The sequence below is a fragment of the Tachysurus fulvidraco genome, chromosome 6 (genome assembly GCF_022655615.1).
Source record: "Tachysurus fulvidraco isolate hzauxx_2018 chromosome 6, HZAU_PFXX_2.0, whole genome shotgun sequence".
Taxonomy (NCBI): domain Eukaryota; kingdom Metazoa; phylum Chordata; class Actinopteri; order Siluriformes; family Bagridae; genus Tachysurus; species Tachysurus fulvidraco.
The window spans coordinates 7,374,900-7,400,926 of record NC_062523.1 but is presented as its reverse complement, the minus strand read 5'-3'; the positions used below and the strand labels follow the sequence as shown (position 1 = coordinate 7,400,926).

Genomic DNA, 26,027 nt, shown 5'->3' with positions numbered 1-26,027 from the left:
TATGGTGCCCTTTTGCATCCCAGCTTGGGACCTTGTGGTGCCAAATCAGAAGGCTGCGTGTTCAAATCACGTCAGGGTCAAGCCTTGCTCTATTATACACATAAGGATTTTTATGCACAAACAAATGCGGAGACTTTTATAAAGAATCGGATTTCTGTGACGATCAGGCACGTCTTGGTGATGCTCACGTTATCGTTGCACAGGTAGCAGCAAATAATTTCGACAACACACTTTTGTCGGTTTCATAAGAGAGTCTTAACCTCTGCTTCTAACTTCTCATTTGTACAATGAAGCAGCAGCAAGCCAAGCATTTGTCCTTTGGATCATTGAAGCACCAACAGCAACCTAAAGCAGGCTTTTCATTTTGCTACCAGCATCACATATAGATATAAACGCCCGAACAGGGACTTGAACCCTGGACCCTCAGATTAAAAGTCTGATGCTCTACCGACTGAGCCATCCGGGCTCCACCTTGCAGCTGACTTTAAGTCCAAACGCGTCAGGCATGTGGAAATGCATGGTCCACTGTTTCGTCTGATTATTTTGATCTTTTGCTCTGTACTCTTGCTGGTCACAGTGAAATCAGCAGCAATTCCAAAGCTTGTCTTCTGAATCCGTATGACTGAGCTATCTGAGCCCTACCTTGATGATCAACTTACCTGTATTGCGGGAATTATTCAAACCAGTCATTGTCTATGTCTTGCCTCTGAGTTTCGAACCACTTCTTTTTTGTCCTTGTCGACGGAGAAGCACGTGCTCGTCCATGTTTGCTTTATGGTGCACTTTTGCATCTGGCTTGGGACCTTGTGTTGCCATATCAGAAGGTTGCGTGTTCAAATCACGTCAGGGTCAAGCTTTGATCTATTATACACATAGGGATTTTTATGCACAATCAAATGCGGAGACTTTTATAAAGAATCGGATTTCTGTGACGATCAGGCACGTCTTGGTGATGCTCATGTTATCGTTGCACAGGTAGCAGCAAATAATTTCGAAAACAGACTTTTGTCGGTTTCATAAGAGAGTCTTAACCTCTGCTTCGATCTTTTGCTATGTACTCTTGCTGGTCACAGTGAAAACAGCAGCAATTCCAAAGCTTGTCAAATCTTCTGAATCCGTATGACTGAGCTATCTGAGCCCTACCTTGATGATCAACTTTCCTGTAATGCGGGAATTATTCGAACCAGTCATTGCCTACGTCTTGCCTCTGAGTTTCGACCACTTCTTTTTTGTCCTTGTCGACGGAGAAGCACGTGCTCGTCCATGTTTGCTTTATGGTGCCCTTTTGCATCTGGCTTGGGACCTTGTGGTGCCAAATCAGAAGGCTGCATGTTCAAATGACGTCAGGGTCAAGCCTTGCTCTATTATACACATAGGGATTTTTATGCACAATCAAATGCGGAGACTTTTATAAAGAATCGGATTTCTGTGACGATCAGGCACGTCTTGGTGATGCTCACGTTATCGTTGCACAGGTAGCAGCAAATAATTTCGAAAACAGACTTTTGTCGGTTTCATAAGAGAGTCTTAACCTCTGCTTCTAACTTCTCATTTGTACAATGAAGCAGCAGCAAGCCAAGCATTTGTCCTTTGGTTCATTGAAGCACCAACAGCAACCTAAAGCAGGCTTTTCATTTTGCTACCAGCATCGCATATAGATATAAACGCCCAAACAGGGACTTGAACCCTGGACCCTCAGATTAAAAGTCTGATGCTCTACCGACTGAGCCATCCGGGCTCTACCTTGCAGCTGACTTTAGGTCCAAACGCGTCAGGCATGTGGAAATGCATGTTTCACTGTTTCGTCTGATTATTTTGATCTTTTGCTCTGTACTCTTGCTGGTCACAGTGAAATCAGCAGCAATTCCAAAGCTTGTCAAATCTTCTGAATCCGTATGACTGAGCTATCTGAGCCCTACCTTGATGATCAACTTACCTGTATTGCGGGAATTATTCAAACCAGTCATTGTCTATGTCTTGCCTCTGAGTTTCGACCACTTCTTTTTTGTCCTTGTCGACGGAGAAGCACGTGCTCGTCCATGTTTGCTTTATGGTGCACTTTTGCATCTGGCTTGGGAGCTTGTATTGCCAAATCAGAAGGTTGCGTGTTCAAATCACGTCAGGGTCAAGCTTTGATCTATTATACACATAGGGATTTTTATGCACAATCAAATGCGGAGACTTTTATAAAGAATCGGATTTCTGTGACGATCAGGCACGTCTTGGTGATGCTCATGTTATCGTTGCACAGGTAGCAGCAAATAATTTCGAAAACAGACTTTTGTCGGTTTCATAAGAGAGTCTTAACCTCTGCTTCGATCTTTTGCTATGTACTCTTGCTGGTCACAGTGAAAACAGCAGCAATTCCAAAGCTTGTCAAATCTTCTGAATCCGTATGACTGAGCTATCTGAGCCCTACCTTGATGATCAACTTTCCTGTAATGCGGGAATTATTCGAACCAGTCATTGCCTACGTCTTGCCTCTGAGTTTCGACCACTTCTTTTTTGTCCTTGTCGACGGAGAAGCACGTGCTCGTCCATGTTTGCTTTATGGTGCCCTTTTGCATCTAGCTTGGGACCTTGTGGTGCCAAATCAGAAGGCTGCGTGTTCAAATCACGTCAGGGTCAAGCCTTGCTCTATTATACACATAGGGATTTTTATGCACAAACAAATGCGGAGACTTTTATAAAGAATCGGATTTCTGTGACGATCAGGCACGTCTTGGTGATGCTCACGTTATCGTTGCACAGGTAGCAGCAAATAATTTCGACAACACACTTTTGTCGGTTTCATAAGAGAGTCTTATCCTCTGCTTCTAACTTCTCATTTGTACAATGAAGCAGCAGCAAGCCAAGCATTTGTCCTTTGGATCATTGAAGCACCAACAGCAACCTATAACAGGCTTTTCATTTTGCTACCAGCATCGCATATAGATATAAACGCCCGAACAGGGACTTGAACCCTGGACCCTCAGATTAAAAGTCTGATGCTCTACCGACTGAGCCATCCGGACTCCACCTTGCAGCTGACTTTACGTCCAAACGCGTCAGGCATGGGGAAATGCATGTTCCACTGTTTCGTCTAATTATTTTGATCTTTTGCTCTGTACTCTTGCTGGTCACAGTGAAATCAGCAGCAATTCCAAAGCTTGTCAAATCTTCTGAATCCGTATGACTGAGCTATCTGAGCCCTACCTTGATGATCAACTTACCTGTATTGCGGGAATTATTCAAACCAGTCATTGTCTATGTCTTGCCTCTGAGTTTCGACCACTTCTTTTTTGTCCTTGTCGACGGAGAAGCACGTGCTCGTCCATGTTTGCTTTATGGTGCACTTTTGCATCTGGCTTGGGACCTTGTGTTGCCATATCAGAAGGTTGCGTGTTCAAATCACGTCAGGGTCAAGCTTTGATCTATTATACACATAGGGATTTTTATGCACAATCAAATGCGGAGACTTTTATAAAGAATCGGATTTCTGTGACGATCAGGCACGTCTTGGTGATGCTCATGTTATCGTTGCACAGGTAGCAGCAAATAATTTCGAAAACAGACTTTTGTCGGTTTCATAAGAGAGTCTTAACCTCTGCTTCGATCTTTTGCTATGTACTCTTGCTGGTCACAGTGAAAACAGCAGCAATTCCAAAGCTTGTCAAATCTTCTGAATCCGTATGACTGAGCTATCTGAGCCCTACCTTGATGATCAACTTTCCTGTATTGCGGGAATTATTCAAACCAGTCATTGCCTACGTCTTGCCTCTGAGTTTCGACCACTTCTTTTTTGTCCTTGTCGACGGAGAAGCACATGCTCGTCCATGTTTGCTTTATGGTGCACTTTTGCATCTGGTTTGGGACCTTGTGGTGCCAAATCAGAAGGTTGCGTGTTCAAATCACGTCAGGGTCAAGCCTTGCTCTATTATACACACAGGGATTTTTATGCACAATCAAATGCGGAGACTTTTATAAAGCTCCGGTTTTCTGTGACAATCGGGCACGTCTTGGTGATGCTCACGTTATCGTTGCACAGGTAGCGGCAAATAATTTCTAAAACACACTGTTATCGGTTTCACAAGAGAGTCTCGTGCTTCTCAATCTCTGCTTCGAACTTCTAATTTGTACAATAAAGCAGCAGCAAGCCAAGCATTTGTCCTCTGGTTCTCTGAAACATTAAGACACCAGCAGCAACCTAAAGCAGGCTTTTCATGTTGCGACCAGCATTGGCAATCAGGCTGTGGATATAAACACCCGAACAGGGACTTTAACCCTGGACCCTCAGATTAAAAGTCTGATGCTCTACCACCTGAGCCATCCGGGCTCTAGCTTACAGCTGCCTTTAGGTCCAAACGGGTCAGGCATGTGGAAATGCATGTTCCATTTTTTTGTCTCATTATTTTGATTTTTTGAAGTGAAATCAGCAGCAATTCCAAAGCTTGTCTTCTGAATCTGAACGACTAAGCTAACCGTGCCCTACCTGAGCTCTGCCTAGACACCTTGGATCATTAGACAATTTAATCATAAACCTTGATCTAATTTTCATGGAAAAATGAAACCAGTTTTTATCCATATGTAGCTCTAGACCCGATGCAATCCGGAATCTCTCAAACCTTCGAATCCACTTGGGCCACTCTTCTGGCTTTGTGAACTCAAACTTTGGTGGTGGGGGAATCTGAAACCGCTTCATTTTCTTTCCTTCCCGTCCGAAGCAAACGATAACTACGAGTCACGTTAACCTTGCAAGCTAGCTAAACTTCAGACTTACTAACTAAAGTTAACGTGAGTTCTCTCCAGTCTTTCCAGTCCACATCTCATTTTTACCCGACTCAAGAAACTGAAGTCTTCTGACATCATGTAGAGTTAAGTGGCTCTAACTTAACAAATAAACACAGAGACACATGTCCAGTGTGTGCTCTCTAAGCATGGCTTTATTACTCTGCTTGGTTTTCCACTGCTTCCACCTAACCACAAGGGGGCAATGTCACATCATTTATCCTATAAAATCCCTTAACACTACATTTTTAAATCTGGGGGCTTTCACAGTATGCTTACATTGAAAACAGTGTTTCTATTTTTTTTTTAGATCTGCTCTATTTGTTCAAGACAAATACCAGTTTCTCATGTTATAAAACAATTTGGCACACAAAATGAGTATTGTTCTTGTTTTCCCAATGGAGGAAACCACAGCAACAAATGCCTATGGGTTGAGGAAGGATAGAGGACAAGAGGAAATCCCTTTAAAGTGTTTTCTTTTTATGTGTTGTCAGTGTACATTTCTTTATCTGGTCCACTTTAAATGGTGGTCTGGGTTAGTTTTATTAAGTTGTGCTTTATTTAAGTTTTGTGTATATTTAGGTCTTGCAGACTGACTGTAACGTGTCCTTGGTATTTCTCTGGTATATTCCACAGGCCAGATGAGTTTCCTGACTTTTATTGTGCATGGTAGAAAATAACAAATACTGACACTAATAGTAAAATGAAATAAAAAAATCATAGAGGCTGTTAGGTTATATACTGTAGGTCACAGCAACAAATAAATATGATTTGATGAACAGAAGCTTGACAGGAAGACACTAAAATAGAAAATGATGTAATGGTGGTTATCAGGGTTAGGGGTCAGGGTTAGGGTTAGTGGGTAGGGTTAGTGGTTAGGGGTCAGGGTTAGGGGTCAGGGTTAGGGGTTTTAACAGTTTTAACAAATCAGATAGCTATCGGATCAGAGAAAACACATGAAGTGACCAGGTGGAAAGAGGCCCTTATATCCGTCTCGAAAACATTTCGGAGGGCATTTAGACCTGGTCTTTTTACGATCGGATAGCTATCGGATCACAGAAAATGCCTGAAGTGACCAGGTGTAAAAAGCCCCTAAATCCGATCGTTCAAACCACTTCAGGACATCTAGCCTAGGTCTAGTTGGGTCTTAAAACGGCAGTAAAAATGCAGCAAACAGTAAATGCTGTTTTTTGTAGCATAACTGTTGTAACAAGTTTTTTCGTCTTCTTTTTGATTGCATTCTGAAAACCGCATTCACCAAAGCATGCTCCGTTTCAATTACCCCGGAAATGAGGTAAAATATATTTGCATTTTGGTGGAGAGTAGAAAGATCGGAGTGATATCCGATTCTCCAAGTCACATTTATGTGGCCTAATGTAAATGGAACAGTTTTAATAAATCAGATAGCTATTGGATCAGAGAAAACACATGAAGTGACCAGGTGTAAAAAGGCCCAAAGTCTCAGCTAAGGCCAAAGTGTTTTACACATTACTGTGTATGTGTTTTTGTGCGTGTGTGTGTGTGTGTGTGTGTATGTGTGTGTGTGTGTGTGTGTGTGTGTGTGTGTGTGTGTGTGTGTGTGTGTGTGTGTGTGTGTGTGTGTGTGTGTGTGTGTGTGTGTGTGTGTGTGTTTATGCTCAATGCATAAAATCAAATAAACTTTAGAAGGTGTTTAGTGTGGTCGAGTCAGAAAGCACGCTGATTAGCGTCTCTGCTTCCGTTTTGCTTGCACGCCTCTCAGCAGTGCGTCACGACACAGGGTGAAGTTCGTGTCACTTTCAGCTGTTTTGTTCTGCAAGGAGCTTCTTACAGGATTAACCAGTGCGCCATTCTTCTAACACTACTGGAGCCATTATGTTTTCCTCTGGAGTTCTGCTCGTTATAGCACTCGCATTCAGCTGCGCGAGTTATCAAGGTAAGATTTATTTTTATTTTTAAAGCCTGTCACTGCTGTTTTGCCCCGAAATACAAAGCACCGTGGTTTTCACCGTGTTCATGCAAACGCCCAGTGACGTGAAGCCCCTAAAGGAGAAAATATTAACACACAATTTATATACTGTATATGCAAAATAAGTGCCAGTGAACCTATAACCACAAATAATTATCCCTTTTACACAGTGCTGCTACAGAGGTTGCCTGATTACAATTTATTTGTGCTTCATTCACAGCATTTAGCAGACACATTTATCCAAAGTGACTTAAACATTTATTTCAATTTATGCAACCGAGGGTCAGGGACCTAACAGTGGCAGCTTGGTGGACTTAAACTCATGACATTGTGGTAATTAGTCCAATGCCTTAACCAGGAGGCTACCACATCCCGCACGTACCACACACACTTGAGTCATTTGTGTGTTGTGTATAACAATGTGCTTTGAACCGCTTTCACATTTCTCTTCTCTTCTCAGATTGCTTTCCTGCAGCACCTTTAGTGTTCGAGAGGGTCACAAGATAAGCTTTGACTATACTGGAGCACTGTGTTCAGTTGTAATTACATGAGATAATGAGATGAATGTAAGTCGCTCTGGATAAACTGACTGCTTAATCATATACAGTATAAATAAGGAACCCCCGAACATCAGGTGTTAACATCACGGATGGGAAAAGTTACATCAGGTTTACTTTGATTTTCAGCAAGGGCTACTCCTGATCCTCACCAATACAAGTAAATGCCTGGCCTTGTTTGGGTGACTGTCATTGTGGTAGTCAGAGGTGTGGAGTAGCCCACTGGTTAGGTCAGCTGTCTTGTGATATTAGTATTTCCACTTATGTGACACATATTGTAAATCTTGTATTGCAATGTTACCCGACTAATCACAAGTTGTGAGCATATTCAAGGAGCATATTCAGACCTAGGGGTAAGTTTGTCAGCGAATATTTTAGCAAAATTCATATGAAACCCACACAGATTTGTTTTGTAAGCACATTAGTCAGTTAAGGGAGAATCTAGACTGACTCGCGGCATTGCTGATTTTTCTCCAGTTCCACCCTTGGAGGTTGAGCTTTTCCATCTTGGTTAAAGGATGTGCATCACTTCAATTGATGTGCATTAATTAATTTTCACTGCTAGAATCTTTCCATGGGGATTAATGGGAATATATTGGAATTAACAGGATTAACTGGGAATATACAAAATTACAGGTTAGCCTATTAAAGGGAACTTAAAAGTAGTTTTAAAAAAACCTTGCCGGATAAGCTTGGTTAAAACAACCAGATTTACTGCAATTTCAGATTAATTTCTACCATGCACATTCATAAACCCCATGCACACAGCACTCCATAACATAACACAGATCATTTATTGAATCCTGCACACAAATTAATGTCAAAAAAATGTCCATCTTGGTGAGTATTTACATGACGTATTTACATGTTACATAAAGTTATATTTAAAACTCAGTTTTGCTTTGTGTAAGCTATTGTGCAACAAATCTATACCATTGTAAATACAAATACACCAACGTAGCAGATATTTGGTCAAGATAATAAAAAACTTAGTCACCCCCAAAATTCCACTTAGTCACCCCCCTCCCACTTGCTGTCATAGAACGGGGGTGTCTTCATGGGTAAAAGACCAAAATGCAGCGATAACATAAAAGGGGTTTTTTTTATTGATCGGGAAACTCCTGACACTTCCAGGCTCTGACTACCACAGAAATATTGTTTCCACAGGTTTGCATTTTACTTTGTTTGCATATTTACTTTGATAAATATATCTTATTTATGGTATTAAAGTTTATTTAGAAAATACCAAAATGTGTTTATACAGTAGCCAGTCAGTAAATTACTGTAGATTTGCTAAATGTAAGCTAGCATGATTTCGATGACAATATATGAGGCTATCTAGCTCAAACTGTTCTGCTCTTTCTTCTATTCTCTCTGTTTTCTGTTATTTTACAGAAGAACAGTACTGGTCAAAAGTTTGGACACATTACTATTTGTAATGTGTTTCAAAGAAGTCTCTTATGATCATCAAGCCTGCATGCTTTTATGATACAGTTTATAAAACAAATTCCTCGTATGTGAAAACATGCCTGCCAACAAATCTCTTTCTGATTCTGATATAAATTTCCAGAAATTTCTAATTAATTCTCATAAATGTCCCATAAATTACTAAAATAATAAATAAATGTTCAAATTAACAGCAAATCTTCAGCCAACAGATTTGTATTTACAAATATCACAGCCTGCAAATGAACATTTAACTCGTCTCTTTTTATTAGCACTGTAGAACCTTTTTACAAGATCTCTGTAGTCGATTTCATCCTGATGGGGCCCATCCACAGCCACCTTGCAGCATACTTCTAAATGTTGGTCCTTTTTCATTTTAGTATAATCATATCAATTAAAAAGTAGCATAAAAACGTAGCGTTAAAAGGTGTAATAGTGTAATTTTTTACCATATAAAACAAAATTAACAGCTAGCTAGCAACATCTTGCTTTGTGCTTTAATCTAGTTTCATCTCATTCCAGACTAACTTTAAACTAACTGATTTTATAGGTAATTTACTACACATTGTCATAGGCCTATACATACTGTGGATTATTAAGGCTTCATTTTACTAAACACTCTTGCTAAATGGCATAAGCACACTTACTTTCTCATTTCAGATATGTATGTTCTTCTAAGAAGTAATGATTTCTTATACACCGATTCAGACACTGACGGGCAGACCAATTACGGGCAGACCAGACAGACGGGCAGCTTTAACCATTCATTATAATGAATCGGCTCAAAGGAGTCAGTAGGTCGCTAATCGGAAGAGAAGAGAAGATAAGGCAACTTTTTTTTTTGACTGCAATTCACACCCAGCCGTAATTCAGCAAAAATATTCTCCGAATGCACCACGTGAAACATGGATTCAGTCTTCCGACCTTTAGAATCAGTTGATTTTGATGCGAGGGAAAGAGCAAAGACAGAACTGAAGACGGAGAGTGCCCGCAGGGGGGTGGGGGTGAGGGGCGCTGTGCTCGTTCTCTCCGTCACTCTGTCGGTAGCCTGCTTCACTCACAAAACCCAATTACAGATCAAATAAGGCCTTGGCTGGACAAAAAATACTTTTGGCGGCCTCCAAAAAATTTTCAATGTAGGAAAAACCCTGGCAAGTGATTTACTCATAGCTGTCATTTTTCTGATCACTGTTATGTCAGTACCAGTTCCTTCACTCAAGGGACTTTGGGCCGCATTCCCCACTACCCACACACACACAACACTCACACACTAATGTCAACTTTGTGTCTCTCTCTCTATCCCTGTCTTTTTATTTCTCTTTCAATTCCATTCACTGATCTTTATTGGCATGACATTAGTGCTTACAGTGTTGTTAAAGCTGGTAACTAAAGTAATCAAAATCAAATCAAATCAAATTTTATTTATCACATACACATACATACAAAGTATGACATGCAGTGAAATGCTTTTTACAAGTGTCCGGTATGCAAGCATAAGAGGAAAAAGGAATGCATACCGGACAGTTGTACAAAGCAGTTGTAAACATTAAGATAACAAGATAAATAGAATATAAACAACAACAACAACAATAATAATAAATATAGCTGCAAGCAGCCATTCTGGGGTCAAGCTGATCACAGGCACTCAGAACATGTCGCTGCACGCATACGTTTTGCAAACATACAGCCTCACGTCTGTTTTGGCGTGCTCGCCACCATGTATGTTTCCACGGTTTGGTATCGTTTGACTCAGCATGCCTCAAGGAGTCTAACAACACTCCCTTCATGATTTTAGACTAAAGTTTGCAGTAGTTATAAGCGAAAATAGCTGTTTTTAAAATCTTGTGACCACTAGGTGGCGCTGTCACGAAACGTTGCATGCACCCTCAGGTCATGACTATAATGACATACACCAAGTTTTGTGTCAACACGCATAAGTTTTGTGAAGATACAGCCTCACGTCTGTTTTGGCGTGCTCGCCACCACACAAAATGGCCGTCCGAAAACCGTTTGGTATCGTTTGACTCGGCATGCCTCAAGAAGTCTAACAACACCTCCTTCATGATTTTAGACTCACGTTTGCAGTAGTTAGAATCAAAAATAGCTGTTTTTAAAATCTCGTGACCACTAGGTGGCGCTGTCACGAAAAGTTGCATACACCCTCAGGTCATGACTATAATGACATATACCAAGTTTTGTGTCGACACGCATAAGCTTTGCGAAGATACAGCCTCACGTCTGTTTTGGCGTGCTCGCCACCATGTATGTTGCCATGGTATACAAGAAGGCATTGGTATTTCAAAAAGCTTTTGATAACTTTTTGTCTCGGGTGTGTCTAGATGCTAGATACCAAAGGACTTGCAAATCGGACAAACGGTCTAGGAGGAGTTCGACAAAGCAGGTATTACAGAAAATTCAAAATGGCGGAAAGGTATTCATGAGAGAAATGATGTCATGTGGTGCATTCGATTTGGCATGAGCAAAAGATCCAAAATATGCAAGAACTGTGTCTCTAGGCCTTATCAGTCAGCAGTTATGAACATGAACATAATTGGATTTTGGACTGTTGGGGGCGCTAAAGGGTTTGAGCTAGACACACCAAAGTTGCTAGAGTAACTTCGAAGACTGGCCTCTACATGTGTGAAAAATTACATAACTTTCCTACATACGGTTCTATGGGCTGCCATTGACTTCAATGGAAGAAGAGGAAGAATAATAATAAGAAGAAGAAGAGGAAAACCAACAATAACAATAGGTGTCTACGCCCCTTCGGGGCTTGACCCCTAATAATAATAATAATAATAATAATAATAAATAATGCATACCTTAAACCTCATTTGGCATGATGTAAAGCCATTATTCACATATTTTAAGCGATTTCATATTTTCCGCAGTTCCAGTTGTGGTTCCTGTAACTGCCGAAGCTGCTGAGGTGTACGAGTGTGTGCATGGAGATGATCCAGAGAATGCTAACTTCTCATGGTACAGGTAAGAAAGATAAAACTGCTCCTGAGTTTAATTGTGAATTACAGAAATCATATGGATTTAATTTTGTTGCTCTTGTCCCAAACAAAATCAACAAGCAAAAGCGTTCTTTATCAAAATTTAAAAATAAAATGATTAATGCAAACAACGAGAATCAAACCATTTTTTTTACATTACTTCTAATTCACACTCTTAATTAATTTATTTACTTTAATATGTGGATTTGTAGAATTTCATCTCAAAATAATATTGGGCAATGAAGATGAAAGGTTTGGGTTTTTCCTTTAACAAATTTCACCCGTTAATTCACATCACCACAAATCCAAATACAAGTCCCTGATTTCTATACTTCTGTGTTCTAAAATATCAAGTTCAAGGCCTGTGTTAACATGCCACATTTCCTCTCACTGTAGTATTCTTACTACTGATTGCTGTATAAATGCGGTATACAAGTATGTCTTATGCATATGTATTCTCTTGTGTTTATTGAAAAGTGAAAAAATACATTTAGGTTGTAATGTATAGTGCTAATGTAGTCTGTGCCAGGATGTAAATGTGAAACTTAATCTTCTCTTATGCCCCTTTTCCACCGAGGCAGGTTGAGTACTGGCTCAGAGCCAGAGCTTAATTTAGAACCAGTTCTATCTTTTTCGACAGCCAAAGCAATGGCTCTGAACCAGGAAAAGTGGTTCTTAAGTAGCACCAAAACGTTGCTGGTAGAATCTAGACTTAAGAACCGCTTGTGTCAGGGGCTGTGGGCAGGGCTACTGTTAGCGCATTTGATAATGTACCTTAAGTATACTAATGTTTAATACACTTTTACTTTACCGCAATATGATCAATTATCAGCACACATGATAGTAGGTAGCTACATGCTAAGGCTAACTTTTTTCTGTGTTAATGATAAAATAACGTTATGTACTTTCTCGATTACAATCTCCGTTTATACAGATTAGATGGAGCTGCACATACACGTTGGATTCGCCGCGTTTAGATGCCAATATAGGTTTACAAAGCCATGAGAATTAACAGTAAAGCAACATCCGCCATTGTTGATGTTGTGTTTGTGTTTGCCGCTGCTGCACTAAAGTCGCTGGGAAACGTGGCACGTATACAGTGACGTCAGACTCGGCTCTGTGATGGCTCTCTAACCGATGGAAAGGCAAACCGGTTCTTAGAAGGTTTGCCAGTGGAACCAACTTTGAACCAGCACCAGCACTAGATCTGAACCAGCACCCGGTTCTTTTTGGTGGAAAAGGTGCATTAGTGACAACACAGCAAGGGTTAAGGTACAGACAAACAGTGCTATCAGAGGCAGCACAGAGGATTCCAAAATATTAATACGTAAACTGATTGCATAGGCGTCAATGGGAGTTGAAACTATATTAAAGTAGATCTCAAGAAACTGCTTCACATCATACAATTGTAGACATAGACAAACTAACCTAGGGCTAACAAAAGACATGTCAAGACAAGGCGGGGTGGGAGTGGAGATAGGACCTTATTCACTTGTAATATCTGGTACCTGAACTGAAAACAGTTAGTGCTGTATGGTGCAAAGAATATATATATATATATATATATATATATATATATATATATATATATATATATATATATATATATATATATAAGATACATATAATATATATGATATAAGAATATATCATGTTATTTCTATTATTAAATATCTAGTGGGGTAACAACCAATCTATTTTGCTTTCATAATGCACATCTCAGTGCACTCTCAGTATAACAGGAAATTAAGTTCACACACTCATGATTAAGTGTGTGTCCATCTGTATCAGTTGTTATCCTTGAACTAATTCTCTGTAACACTGTTTATGCTGTTCATCCATCACCTTACCAGTGTCTGTTAATGTTAATGTTTTTGGATATTATGTGTGTTTTCTTTGCTCTGTTACACAAATGTATTAAGTACTTACACTTGTGTCCATGCAAGAATCCTGAAAAAAAATGGCCTCACTCATACTGACTCCTAGTAAGAAGAGTCCTATTTACCTATAATTGACAGGATTCTCCATAATCCATTGACTATTGTGGCGGCATTTTTGATCTACATATAAAAAAACACAGTCAGACTCAGAGTTGGTGGTAAAAGCAAAGAAGTCAAACTGGTATTTAGTTTGCTGCAGCAACAGGTTTCTTCCATACAGTGTAGAGTGCCAAGTCTACACTGTGAATAGGCAAAAATTAGTGATTCAGCTCTCCCTTTTATACCCTAGGCATTTGCTTGTGTAGCCTGGTACAACATGTGTGTATTCGGATGGGTGTGTGTTTGTGTTTTTGTGACCTCTCAGTCATCTCAGTAAAGACAGATCTTTTTTAAGGACATGCACCTGCACCAACACTCCTCTAAAGTTCCCATACCTCCCATACCTATAACACATGAAACGTTTATGGCAGGAACGTTTATGGCAGGAACATTTGTGGTAGGAATGTTTATGGTAGGGACATTTCCCCCTGTTCTCTCTCTCCCTAGTCTGACACACAGAATTTACCATGATAGCCCATATAACGCTCATGATATTTAAAATTTCCACTACACTATTCACCTCTGCTCTGCTAAGAGAAATAGATCCCAAATAGCTCATGTGCACATTATAGCTTACATCGATTTGTACATTCCCAAAAATGAGCATCTGGTGGAATTGGCTTCTTCATCTGACAAGATTTCATATTTCATATTTTAAGCTAAAAGGATATTCTGAAATGTGTAGTGTACCAATATCTGCTGATGATGTCACTTCTGTAGTAAGTGGAATTTCATACACATAGTAAAAGGTCACAATGCAGATATACCAAATACCTTTTTTATTGGCTGCCGAATATTTCCATTGAAACTTAGCCATGAAAACATTTCCTTGTAACAAGATCCATGTTCCTGTCTATAATCTTTTCCCCTGCATTGTGTATAGCTTTAAAACCACTCGTTCTCATGTCCTTTGTTTCTTCAAGGGCATTACGATTGTTATTACAAAAAGGGTCAACTCCTTGGTGTACTCCCAGAGAGTACTGTTTCTGGAACATAACATCTCTCTTTGCTCTGAAAATGGTAGCAAAGTTATCTGCACATCTGCAGCACAGACATGATGACAAATAGCCTCAACAGCCTGTGAAACCGGAATTTGGCAGCCACCGTTATCCGTAGCGAATTATCTTATTTATTCAGCCAAACAGATGACGGCATTGAGCAGGGGACCAGCAATTAGTGATGCGCGGGTTGGGTTTTTTTCAAACCGTGGGTCCCGCTTTTATGAAATTATTGGCCCGCCCCGCGCCACTGTTTCTATTTTTACAACCCGCCACGCCCCACCCCACACCCGCAACCATTAAATAGACGCAAATAATGCAAATGAAAGCAGGTTTTATTTCACCATATAAACCAGCATGGTCATATTAACACCAAGATATAAACATTTTCAACATTTACAAAGCATCATTTGTAATTCTCTCTATAGAAGACCTATAAATAAACACCTATAGGTCTAACAAATTACAGTAGCCTATTTTAAAACAGAAAAAGGCTCAAACAAAATCTCTTTCAGATTTTTATTGGCCTACAGTTTACAGCCTATGCTACATAAACACTAAACTTTTGTTTTATTTAATACACGGAAATGTTCATTTAGCGTTTTTACGTTCACTGTGCAAAAAAAGAATTGCATCCACTGTACCCTGATTTAATCTCTTTCTAGCCTCGAGCACCCGGCCAGCAGAGCTTAAGGTGCGCTCGCTTGATGCGCTTGTGGCTGGGATACAGAGAATTTTTGACACTTTGGCAAGCACGGGAAAGGCGGCTGACTGCGACTGCCAGAAGCTTAGAATGTCCTCTCCGTCCCAGAAGAACTGACTCTCAATGTAGCGCTGAACCTCGTCTCTCTCGGCAAATTCTTCACTTCCATCCTCCCATTCACTAAACTCATCTCTTTTTCTTTTGACTCTCTCGGCTTCGTCAACTAAAAAGTCAAATATAATAATATTTAATATTTTACACATAGGCCTACATTAGACCACTGTACTGTAGCTATAACGTAAGACCCTAGCCTATAGCCCTATTCGCTCGAGGGGTTGCCTCTGGCTCCGTCACCGGGACACTTGCTGGAGGTGTTAGCATACAGTTAAATTTCCTGACAAGTCTTCTGGCCTGCTCATACACGGCGTTTCTTTCCTCCGCTCGAAACATCTTCAGGGACTTAAAACAGGGACAAAAAAACGTTCCAAGCTTGTGGGTGGCGCTGATGGACATTTTCTCGTTTAGCAGCTGCGTTGCCAGTGCCCGAATATAAACCATGTACTCCGGATCACCGTATTGGGGCTCGCAGTGTTTCTTCAGTTTAAAAAACCGAAGCACGACCAGTTGAATAGTTGGATACTTATCACCCTCCATCTCTTCACTCGCAGTTTTAAAAGGCAACAAAAACTCAGTAACTGTGTTCAAAACATCCAGCTGAATGCCATCAATTCTGTGGAGCTGATCTTTCTCCTTCAAGGCCTGTTGGATTTCACGGTACTGTTTACTGACTGACTGCATCATCGCAACTATACTATTCCATCGGGTTTCACATTCCTGCGTCACAGTGTGTGGGAGCTATACCACAGTCTCGGATTTTTTCAGGTTACTCACAAGGCTTTTGTACTTCTAAATGGTATTACTCACCTCACGCATGTATGTTGGTGCGTTCTCTTTTATATCAAACGTGTGTTTGAGAAGAGCAGCTTTTATGTTTGTGCCCTGGTCAGCTACAAACATTACTTTTGATAAGCGAGCAGGGTCAATACCAAAGTCATGCAGCTCCTTAATGATTTGGTCGTGGATGTTGTGCGCTGTCTTTTTGAGAGTAGAATCAAATTCAGCTGTGGTCATGAGACGGCTCTCCAATTTCCAGTTGTCATTAATGAAGTGACCAGTAAACGCCGTGTATGCCCGGTTGTTGAACTCATCAGTCCACATGTCAGTGGTAATAGCTATGCCATAATCCAGAGCTTTATTTATGTTATTTTGAGAGGATTTCTTTTTTTTCTGTTGCAGTTGCTTTGGCTCTGTCGCAAACAGTTTGCCTGTGAGGGAGTACACTGCTGGCATCCACACGTCCGTAACGTGAACTAATGTTAATTAGACACTGGGCTACGGTATGAAATCCATCTCCAGATACTATGTCGAAGGGCCGCAGATCTTGACAGCACAATTCAACACAAGTGTCTGTAACCTCGGACTTGACATGTGCTGGTAATTTACTTTTGAGAAAAGCGGCAATATTTTGAGACGTGTCGTCCTTTTACTTAGACCCCAAATATGCCTTGACATGTTGGAAGTGCCCGTTTTGTGGCTCTCGTGTTTGTATATTTTTTCACACGAGTTGCACTTAACGTAGCCAATACTGCTGTTGTCTCCTGCTGCAACAATTTCTGAGAACCAGTCCCAAACATTAGATTTTGCAGATTGACGTTCTTTTCTTCGGGTTTTGTAAATTCCCGTCCTTAATTTCATTAGCTATGGCAAATTGGTGGTTCTGGAATTTTAACTCTCTACCTTTTTATTGTAGCACAATCCTTAACCACTGAACTACCCCATCCCTTCTTTCATGCAGGTGTTTCCTATGTGGAGGTCACTTGATATCCATATTGGTTGAAATATGGTCTTCTCTTTTTTAATTAGTTCACTTTACCAATAATTACTACACATCACTTTGTAGATCTTTTTTGATTTTTAAAGGAGTTACAAGTAGAGTTTATATGCTATTTCTACTTTCTTTTCTATTTCTATTCTAACATGCATTGCTCTGCTTTGAGTTCAGCAATAATATTCCATCCATCTAGTTATGATTGTTCCTTAACCACACTGTGTCTAAGTGGCTAGCAACAGAGGTGAATAAAAAATACAGTATAACAATATTATTGAATACATATACAAGTCTTAAATGATAAATCTGGAATGAAAATGTCACTGAAATTGTGTACCTTTAAGGTATGTGTTTAAACTATAGATAAAGTACTCAGCTAACTTACATGTAATTAGAATGAACTGGAATTGAACAACATCCTGTGATAAACCTTGTGTTTTCTCTCTCTGACCAGGAAGGACTGGCCCTCGCTTCCTGAGGAAATCAAAGTGGAAGGAAACAAACTACATTTCATGCACACATCCTCTGACTTAAATGGCATGTATAGCTGTGTTGTTATAAATAAGAGAGGCACATTTGTGGCTTATTTCTACAGGGAAGTTCAAGACTGCCTTCTGAATAGGATTTTAAAATGGGGTAAGGCAATAAAGTTCACTTTCTCTTTTCTCACGTTCACTTTTTATTGATACTGTCCAAGTGACACTGGTCATGATTCAGGAACAAACTCAGGATGAGTTACACACACACACACACACACAAACATATGTCACCTTTCATACCTAATTTGCCTGAACCTTCTCTTGCAGTTTCAGAACTATGGAAACTGCTGACCCTGGCTTCTCCAACCTGTATTAGTTTGTTTGTGTGTATGTGTGTGTTTTTGTATTTTGTCTGGAGCCACTCGTGAGTGGTGAACAAGCATCGGTCACTACTGAGTCCTCATTCTCAAAACTCTCATACAGTTAAGCTTATCTCAAAACTCAAAACCACTACAGCATTTCTGCACTAAAGCATTTCATACAAAGAATAAACCCATTTGACCAAAACATTGAAAACAATTCTCACTCAGAAAGAGGACAAAAAGTAGACATAAATTTCACGTATGTAATTTCATCATGAGAAGAAAACGGTGTTAATGTCATTGACTGTGAAGAGTTTTGTGAATTTAGTTTTAAAAGATAAATATATATATTTCTTATCCGGAGAAACATACAGAAGTGTGTTGAAATATCTATCTTGCATCTTATTTGTTGCCTCAGGGGAAACGTCTGCTTTGGGTGTGCTCATGGGCGTAAATACCGGAGGGGATTTTATTCACTTATTCACAAGTGAATTCTCTTTAATGTAGTTCTCTTAATGATGCTGCTATATTAGCGATTAAAATATTACTTATCTAGTTAATGTTAGCTTGTTTACAATAACTTGTTGCATAGTGCACTGTAACTAACACGCCAAAACTGTTTCCCATGCATTGTTTTATTTGGGACGACGTGGCATAATGTGAACTTAACATTAACGGCCACAATTAGCATATTGTTTAGCTGTGCATTTACTAAATGAGCACTGTGCTACGTCCGAACTGACCCCACTAAATTTTTTTGTATAATCAATTTCTATTGTTATTAAGTGCCTTAATTAATTTTAAATAAAAATTGAAAGCTATTTTAATTCCTTGTTTTTATTGTTGTGATTATTTTTATGATAGCTTCACTTTCTTTGAAGAAAAACTTTGAAAATAACCATAATGACGCAGTCTCCATTCTACAATAATAATCTTTATGAGTACAATTAGACTATTATTTGTGTCCCCCATTCAAAAATTGCTCATGAGAAATTTTATACCCCCCCCTCCCCCCCCCTTACAAGCCTTAGAAGCCTTTATTATTGCCACATATCCATTACAGCGGAATTATTTTCTTCACATACCCCAACTGAGGAGGTTGGGGTCAGAGTGCAGGGGCAGCTATGATACAGCGCCCCTGGAGCAGGAAGGGTTGAGGGCCTTGCTCAAGGGCCCAGCAGTGGCAGCTTGGCTGTACTGGGCCTTGAATTCTGATCCTCCGATCAACAACCCAGAGTCTTAACCAGTTGAGCCACCATTAACATATCCAACCTCATATCCAACAGATGACTTATTATTCAGTCTGTATTCAATCAGAATTACATGAGTAGTGACATGTTTCATTAACTACAAAAGTAATCTATTGGTGCTATGTTACAGACTGATTACTAATCATTTACTGATTTATAACAGTAAATTTATAAGCAATTATTAAGGACTGTTTTAATTCACTTTAGTTCATTTTAATTCATTCATTTGCAACATGAAATAAATACCGGACTTTCTTATGTTCTTGACACCCCAAAAAAATTATGTTATTTAATATATATTTACTTTTTTAAAGTGTTTTGGAAAATAAAAAACATTCTGTCAGCTGGTTAATTGTTTTTTTTTATAATGTGTGTAATATATGTGGCAATACAAAAGTGTGTATATACTCAACATGTGTTTTATTAGTGGAAATCCAAAAATCTAGGAAAAAAACTTTCTTTTTGCAGAAAGTGAGATAAGAAAGTGTCACACTATCCAGTCCATGTAAAGTGATGACAGTCACAATGTATTTAATAGTGTAACCCAAAACCATAAATAAAATGCATATACAGTGGTGTGAAAAAGTGTTGGCTTTTTCACACAGGGCCATGTAGGTTTGGATTGTTTTCCCTTAATAATAAAAACCTTCATATAAACACTGCATGTTGTGTTTACCTGTATTATCTTTGACTAGTATTTACATTTGTTTGATGATCTGAAACATTAAAGTGTGACAAACATGCAACAAAATAAAAAATCAGGAATGGGCCAACACTTTTTCACACCACAGAATTTCATAAGTCTAGTATGTAAGTATGTTGAAATGTAACCATCATGACAACAAAGAATAAGAAGAAACCTTTATTATTGTCAGATATACATTACAGCACAGTGAAATTCAATGTTCTATATTATAAATTCTATCATTCTACTGTATATATATATATCAGTCTATGTCTTTAGTTGTTGGCTTTCTGTAGACTTTGTACAATGGCATGGCATGCCCCTTATTTTAATTCATGCAAGAGTTCATTAGACCACATAATTTGACATGTACAGGAAAGGTGTTAGCTTGTTGTTTTCAGAAAAAACACAAGTATGTAATTTCAGCCAAAATGCAATGCAGTATACAAACTTGTGTCTGGATTGTTTCTTTAACTATAGACAATGAGATAAAACAGAAAGGATAAAAGTGGCTAATTTTAAATGATCTTGTGTCATTTTCTTTGTTTCTGAAGACTATGAAGCTTTCAAACATCACATGTTGAAATATCAGGGCTGAGTCTCATTGGATGTGTCTCATTAGGAACCTGGTTCATGAGAGGTTCACAGGAAATAAGTGAGAAAGAAGTGAAGTGCAAGTGCAAGCAAGTGAAATTTACTTTCTTGTTGTTTGGGTGTGTTAGATACAGACACAAATGCTGATACAGACACAAATACAAATTATGCATCACTTATGCACCTTGGCCTGTAGTAATGGCATTTCCTTCTTTTGTATACAGTGTATGAGGAAGAATGACAATAAAGCTTGAGTTGAGCCGATTTGAGACATATAGATACAGACACAAATAGAAATATGTTAAAAAAAAACGTAGGCCCTTACTTTTAACAGAGGTTTCAGCAACATTTAAAACTTAAATTATTGTAATTTACATTATTGTTTATTGCTCTAAGTAGGATCACCCTAAACAAAAATAAAAAGAGATTTTGATTCCATTCCTTACCTGAAACATTGACGTTAATGTTGTGGCTTTCTAATGAAAAGCCTGATCTACCTGTAGTAACCTTACACCTATAAATGCCAATATCATCTGGTACAAAGTTCCTGAAGGGTAAATATGAGATTATCTCATTCAAACCTGTTTGTTCCTCTGTAATTGTTACTTGATTTGTTTCTTTGATGTGTATAAAAATGTTCATGTCACCAATTTTTATCCATTCGACAATAGGAATCTCATTACAGTATGTCACAGGGCAAGAGATGTTTAACTGGTGTTCGATGGAGGCTGTGTAAAAGGTGTTCTTCTGAAGTTTATTTTCAGGGACACATGAAGTAACAGAATCTACAGGAAGCAGAGATATAAAAATATATATATATATATAGTTATATTTGCACATCTTTATTATTGCCACATACATTACAGCGGAATTATATTCTTCACATACCCCAACTGAGGAGGTTGGGGTCAGAGTGCAGGGGCAGCTATGATACAGCACCCCTGGTGCAGGAAGGGTTGAGGGCCTTGCTCAAGGGCCCAGCAGTGGCAGTTGATCCACCACTGCCCACCATTAACATATACAACCTCATATCCAACAGATGACTTATTATTCAGTCTTTATTCAATAAGAATTACATGTTTCATTAACTCCAAAAGTAATCTATTGGTGCTATGTTACAGACTCAAATGATTTATTACAGTAAATTTATAAGCAACTATTAAGGACTGTTTTGATTCATTTTAGTTCATTTTAATTCATTCATTTGTAACATGAAATAAATACTGGACTTTCTCATGTTCTTGACACCCCACAAAAAAATTGTCATTTAATATATATTTACTTTTTTAAAGTGTTTTGGAAAATAAAAAACATTCTGTCAGCTGGTTTCTTGTTTTTATTAAAATGTGTGTGATATCCGTAGCAATACACAAGTGTGTATATACTCAACATGTGTTTTATTAGTGGAAATCCAAAAATCTAGGAAAAAAACTTTCTTTTTGCAGAAAGTGAGATAAGAAAGTGTCACACTATCCAGTCCATGTAAAGTGATGACAGTCACAATGTATTTAATAGTGTAACCCAAAACCATAAATAAAATGCATATACAGTGGTGTGAAAAAGTGTTGGCTTTTTCACACAGGGCCATGTAGGTTTGGATTGTTTTCCCTTAATAATAAAAACCTTCATATAAACACTGCATGTTGTGTTTACCTGTATTATCCTTGACTAGTATTTACATTTGTTTGATGATCTGAAACATTAAAGTGTGACAAACATGCAACAAAATTAAAAAATCAGGAATGGGCCAACACTTTTTCACACCACAGAATTTCATAAGTCTAGTATGTAAGTATGTTGAAATGTAACCATCATGACAACAAAGAATAAGAAGAAACCTTTATTATTGTCAGATATACATTACAGCACAGTGAAATTCAATGTTCTATATTATAAATTCTATCATTCTACTGTATATATATATCAGTCTATGTCTTTAGTTGTTGGCTTTCTGTAGACTTTGTACAATGGTATGGCATGCCCCTTATTTTAATTCATGCAAGAGTTCATTAGACCACATCCTTTGACATGTACAGGAAAGGTGTTAGCTTGTTGTTTTCAGAAAAAACACAAGTATGTAATTTCAGCCAAAATGCAATGCAGTATACAAACTTGTGTCTGGATTGTTTCTTTAACTATAGACAATGAGATAAAACAGAAAGGATAAAAGTGGCTAATTTTAAATGATCTTGTGTCATTTTCTTTGTTTCTGAAGACTATGAAGCTTTCAAACATCACATGTTGAAATATCAGGGCTGAGTCTCATTGGATGTGTCTCATTAGGAACCTGGTTCATGAGAGGTTCACAGGAAATAAGTGAGAAAGAAGTGAAGTGCAAGTGCAAGCAAGTGAAATTTACTTTCTTGTTGTTTGGGTGTGTTAGATACAGACACAAATGCTGATACAGACACAAATACAAATTATGCATCACTTATGCACCTTGGCCTGTAGTAATGGCATTTCCTTCTTTTGTATACAGTGTATGAGGAAGAATGACAATAAAGCTTGAGTTGAGCCGATTTGAGACATATAGATACAGACACAAATAGAAATATGTTAAAAAAAAACGTAGGCCCTTACTTTTAACAGAAGTTTCAGCAACATTTGAAACTTAAATTATTGTAATTTACATTATTGTCTATTGCTCTAAGTAGGATCACCCTAAACAAAAATAAAAAGAGATTTTGATTCCATTCCTTACCTGAAACATTGACGTTAATGTTGTGGCTTTCTAATGAAAAGCCTGATCTACCTGTAGTAACCTTACACCTATAAATGCCAATATCATCTGGTACAAAGTTCCTGAAGGGTAAATATGAGATTATCTCATTCAAACCTGTTTGTTCCTCTGTAATTGTTACTTGATTTGTTTCTTTGATGTGTATAAAAATGTTCATGTCACCAATTTTTATCCATTCGACAATAGGAATCTCATTACAGTATGTCACAGGGCAAGAGATGTTTAACTGGTGTTCGATGGAGGCTGTGTAAAAGGTGTTCTTCTGAAGTTTATTTTCAGGGACACATGAAGTAACAGAATCTACAGGAAGCAGAGATATAAATATATATATATATATATATAGTTATATTTGCACATCTTTATTATTGCCACATACATTACAGCGGAATTATATTCTTCACATACCCCAACTGAGGAGGTTGGGGTCAGAGTGCAGGGGCAGCTATGATACAGCACCCCTGGTGCAGGAAGGGTTGAGGGCCTTGCTCAAGGGCCCAGCAGTGGCAGTTGATCCACCACTGCCCACCATTAACATATACAACCTCATATCCAACAGATGACTTATTATTCAGTCTTTATTCAATAAGAATTACATGTTTCATTAACTCCAAAAGTAATCTATTGGTGCTATGTTACAGACTCAAATGATTTATTACAGTAAATTTATAAGCAACTATTAAGGACTGTTTTGATTCATTTTAGTTCATTTTAATTCATTCATTTGTAACATGAAATAAATACTGGACTTTCTCATGTTCTTGACACCCCACAAAAAAATTGTCATTTAATATATATTTACTTTTTTAAAGTGTTTTGGAAAATAAAAAACATTTCTGTCAGCTGGTTTCTTGTTTTTATTAAAATGTGTGAGATATCCGTAGCAATACAAACGTGTGTATATACTCAACATGTGTTTTATTAGTGGAAATCCAAAAATCTAGGAAAAAAACTTTCTTTTTGCAGAAAGTGAGATAAGAAAGTGTCACACTATCCAGTCCATGTAAAGTGATGACAGTCACAATGTATTTAATAGTGTAACCCAAAACCATAAATAAAATGCATGTACAGTGGTGTGAAAAAGTGTTGGCTTTTTCACACAGGGCCATGTAGGTTTGGATTGTTTTCCCTTAATAATAAAAACCTTCATATAAACACTGCATGTTGTGTTTACTTGTGTTATCTTTGGCTAGTATTTACATTTGTTTGATGATCTGAAACATTAAAGTGTGACAAACGCAACAAAATAAAAAATCAGGAATGGGCCAACACTTTTTAAAACCACAGAATTTCATAAGTCTAGTATGTAAGTATGTTGAAATGTAACCATCATGACAACAAAGAATAAGAAGAAACCTTTATTATTGTCAGATATACATTACAGCACAGTGAAATTCAATGCTCTATATTATAAATTCTATCATTCTACTGTGTATATATATATATCAGTCTATGTCTTTAGTTGTTGGCTTTCTGTAGACTTTGTACAATGGCATGGCATGCCCCTTATTTTGATTCATGCAAGAGTTCATTAGACCACATCCTTTGACATGTACAGGAAAGGTGTTAGCTTGTTGTTTTCAGAAAAAACACAAGTATGTAATTTCAGCCAAAATGCAATGCAGTATACAAACTTGTGTCTGGATTGTTTCTTTAACTATAGACAATGAGATAAAACAGAAAGGATAAAAGTGGCTAATTTTAAATGATCTTGTGTCATTTTCTTTGTTTCTCAAGACTATGAAGCTTTCAAACATCACATGTTGAAATATCAGGGCTGAGTCTCATTGGATGTGTCTCATTAGGAACCTGGTTCATGAGAGGTTCACAGGAAATAAGTGAGAAAGAAGTGAAGTGCAAGTGCAAGGAAGTGAAATTTACTTTCTTGTTGTTTGGGTGTGTTAGATACAGACACAAATGCTGATACAGACACAAATACAAATTATGCATCACTTATGCACCTTGGCCTGTAGTAATGGCATTTCCTTCTTTTGTATACAGTGTATGAGGAAGAATGACAATAAAGCTTGAGTTGAGCCGATTTGAGACATATAGATACAGACACAAATAGAAATATGTTAAAAAAAAACGTAGGCCCTTACTTTTAACAGAGGTTTCAGCAACATTTAAAACTTAAATTATTGTAATTTACATTATTGTTTATTGCTCTAAGTAGGATCACCCTAAACAAAAATAAAAAGAGATTTTGATTCCATTCCTTACCTGAAACATTGACGTTAATGTTGTGGCTTTCTAATGAAAAGCCTGATCTACCTGTAGTAACCTTACACCTATAAATGCCAATATCATCTGGTACAAAGTTCCTGAAGGGTAAATATGAGATTATCTCATTCAAACCTGTTTGTTCCTCTGTAATTGTTACTTGATTTGTTTCTTTGATGTGTATAAAAATGTTCATGTCACCAATTTTTATCCATTCGACAATAGGAATCTCATTACAGTATGTCACAGGGCAAGAGATGTTTAACTGGTGTTCGATGGAGGCTGTGTAAAAGGTGTTCTTCTGAAGTTTATTTTCAGGGACACATGAAGTAACAGAATCTACAGGAAG

At 38.1% G+C, this 26,027-nt stretch overlaps 1 protein-coding gene and 4 non-coding genes across 5 annotated transcripts; 1 reads left to right on the top strand and 4 right to left on the bottom strand.

Moving 5' to 3' along the window:
- Positions 1–393: 393 nt before the first annotated feature.
- Positions 394–466, bottom strand: trnak-uuu. The gene has a single exon. It is a non-coding gene; the product is annotated as a tRNA-Lys (tRNA).
- A 1,199-nt stretch (positions 467–1,665) lies between these two features.
- On the bottom strand, positions 1,666–1,738 carry trnak-uuu. The gene has a single exon. It is a non-coding gene; the product is annotated as a tRNA-Lys (tRNA).
- Positions 1,739–2,941: 1,203 nt separating this feature from the next.
- On the bottom strand, positions 2,942–3,014 carry trnak-uuu. The gene has a single exon. It is a non-coding gene; the product is annotated as a tRNA-Lys (tRNA).
- Positions 3,015–4,242: 1,228 nt separating this feature from the next.
- On the bottom strand, positions 4,243–4,315 carry trnak-uuu. Its single transcript has one exon. It is a non-coding gene; the product is annotated as a tRNA-Lys (tRNA).
- Positions 4,316–6,423: 2,108 nt separating this feature from the next.
- On the top strand, positions 6,424–18,778 carry si:ch211-214p13.3. The gene is made up of 4 exons (XM_047815072.1): positions 6,424–6,682; positions 11,613–11,706; positions 17,803–17,984; positions 18,155–18,778. The coding sequence occupies exons 1-4, from the start codon at positions 6,622–6,624 to the stop codon at positions 18,253–18,255; spliced, it is 438 nt and encodes a 145-aa protein (XP_047671028.1). The 5' UTR covers positions 6,424–6,621; the 3' UTR covers positions 18,256–18,778.
- Positions 18,779–26,027: the final 7,249 nt, after the last annotated feature.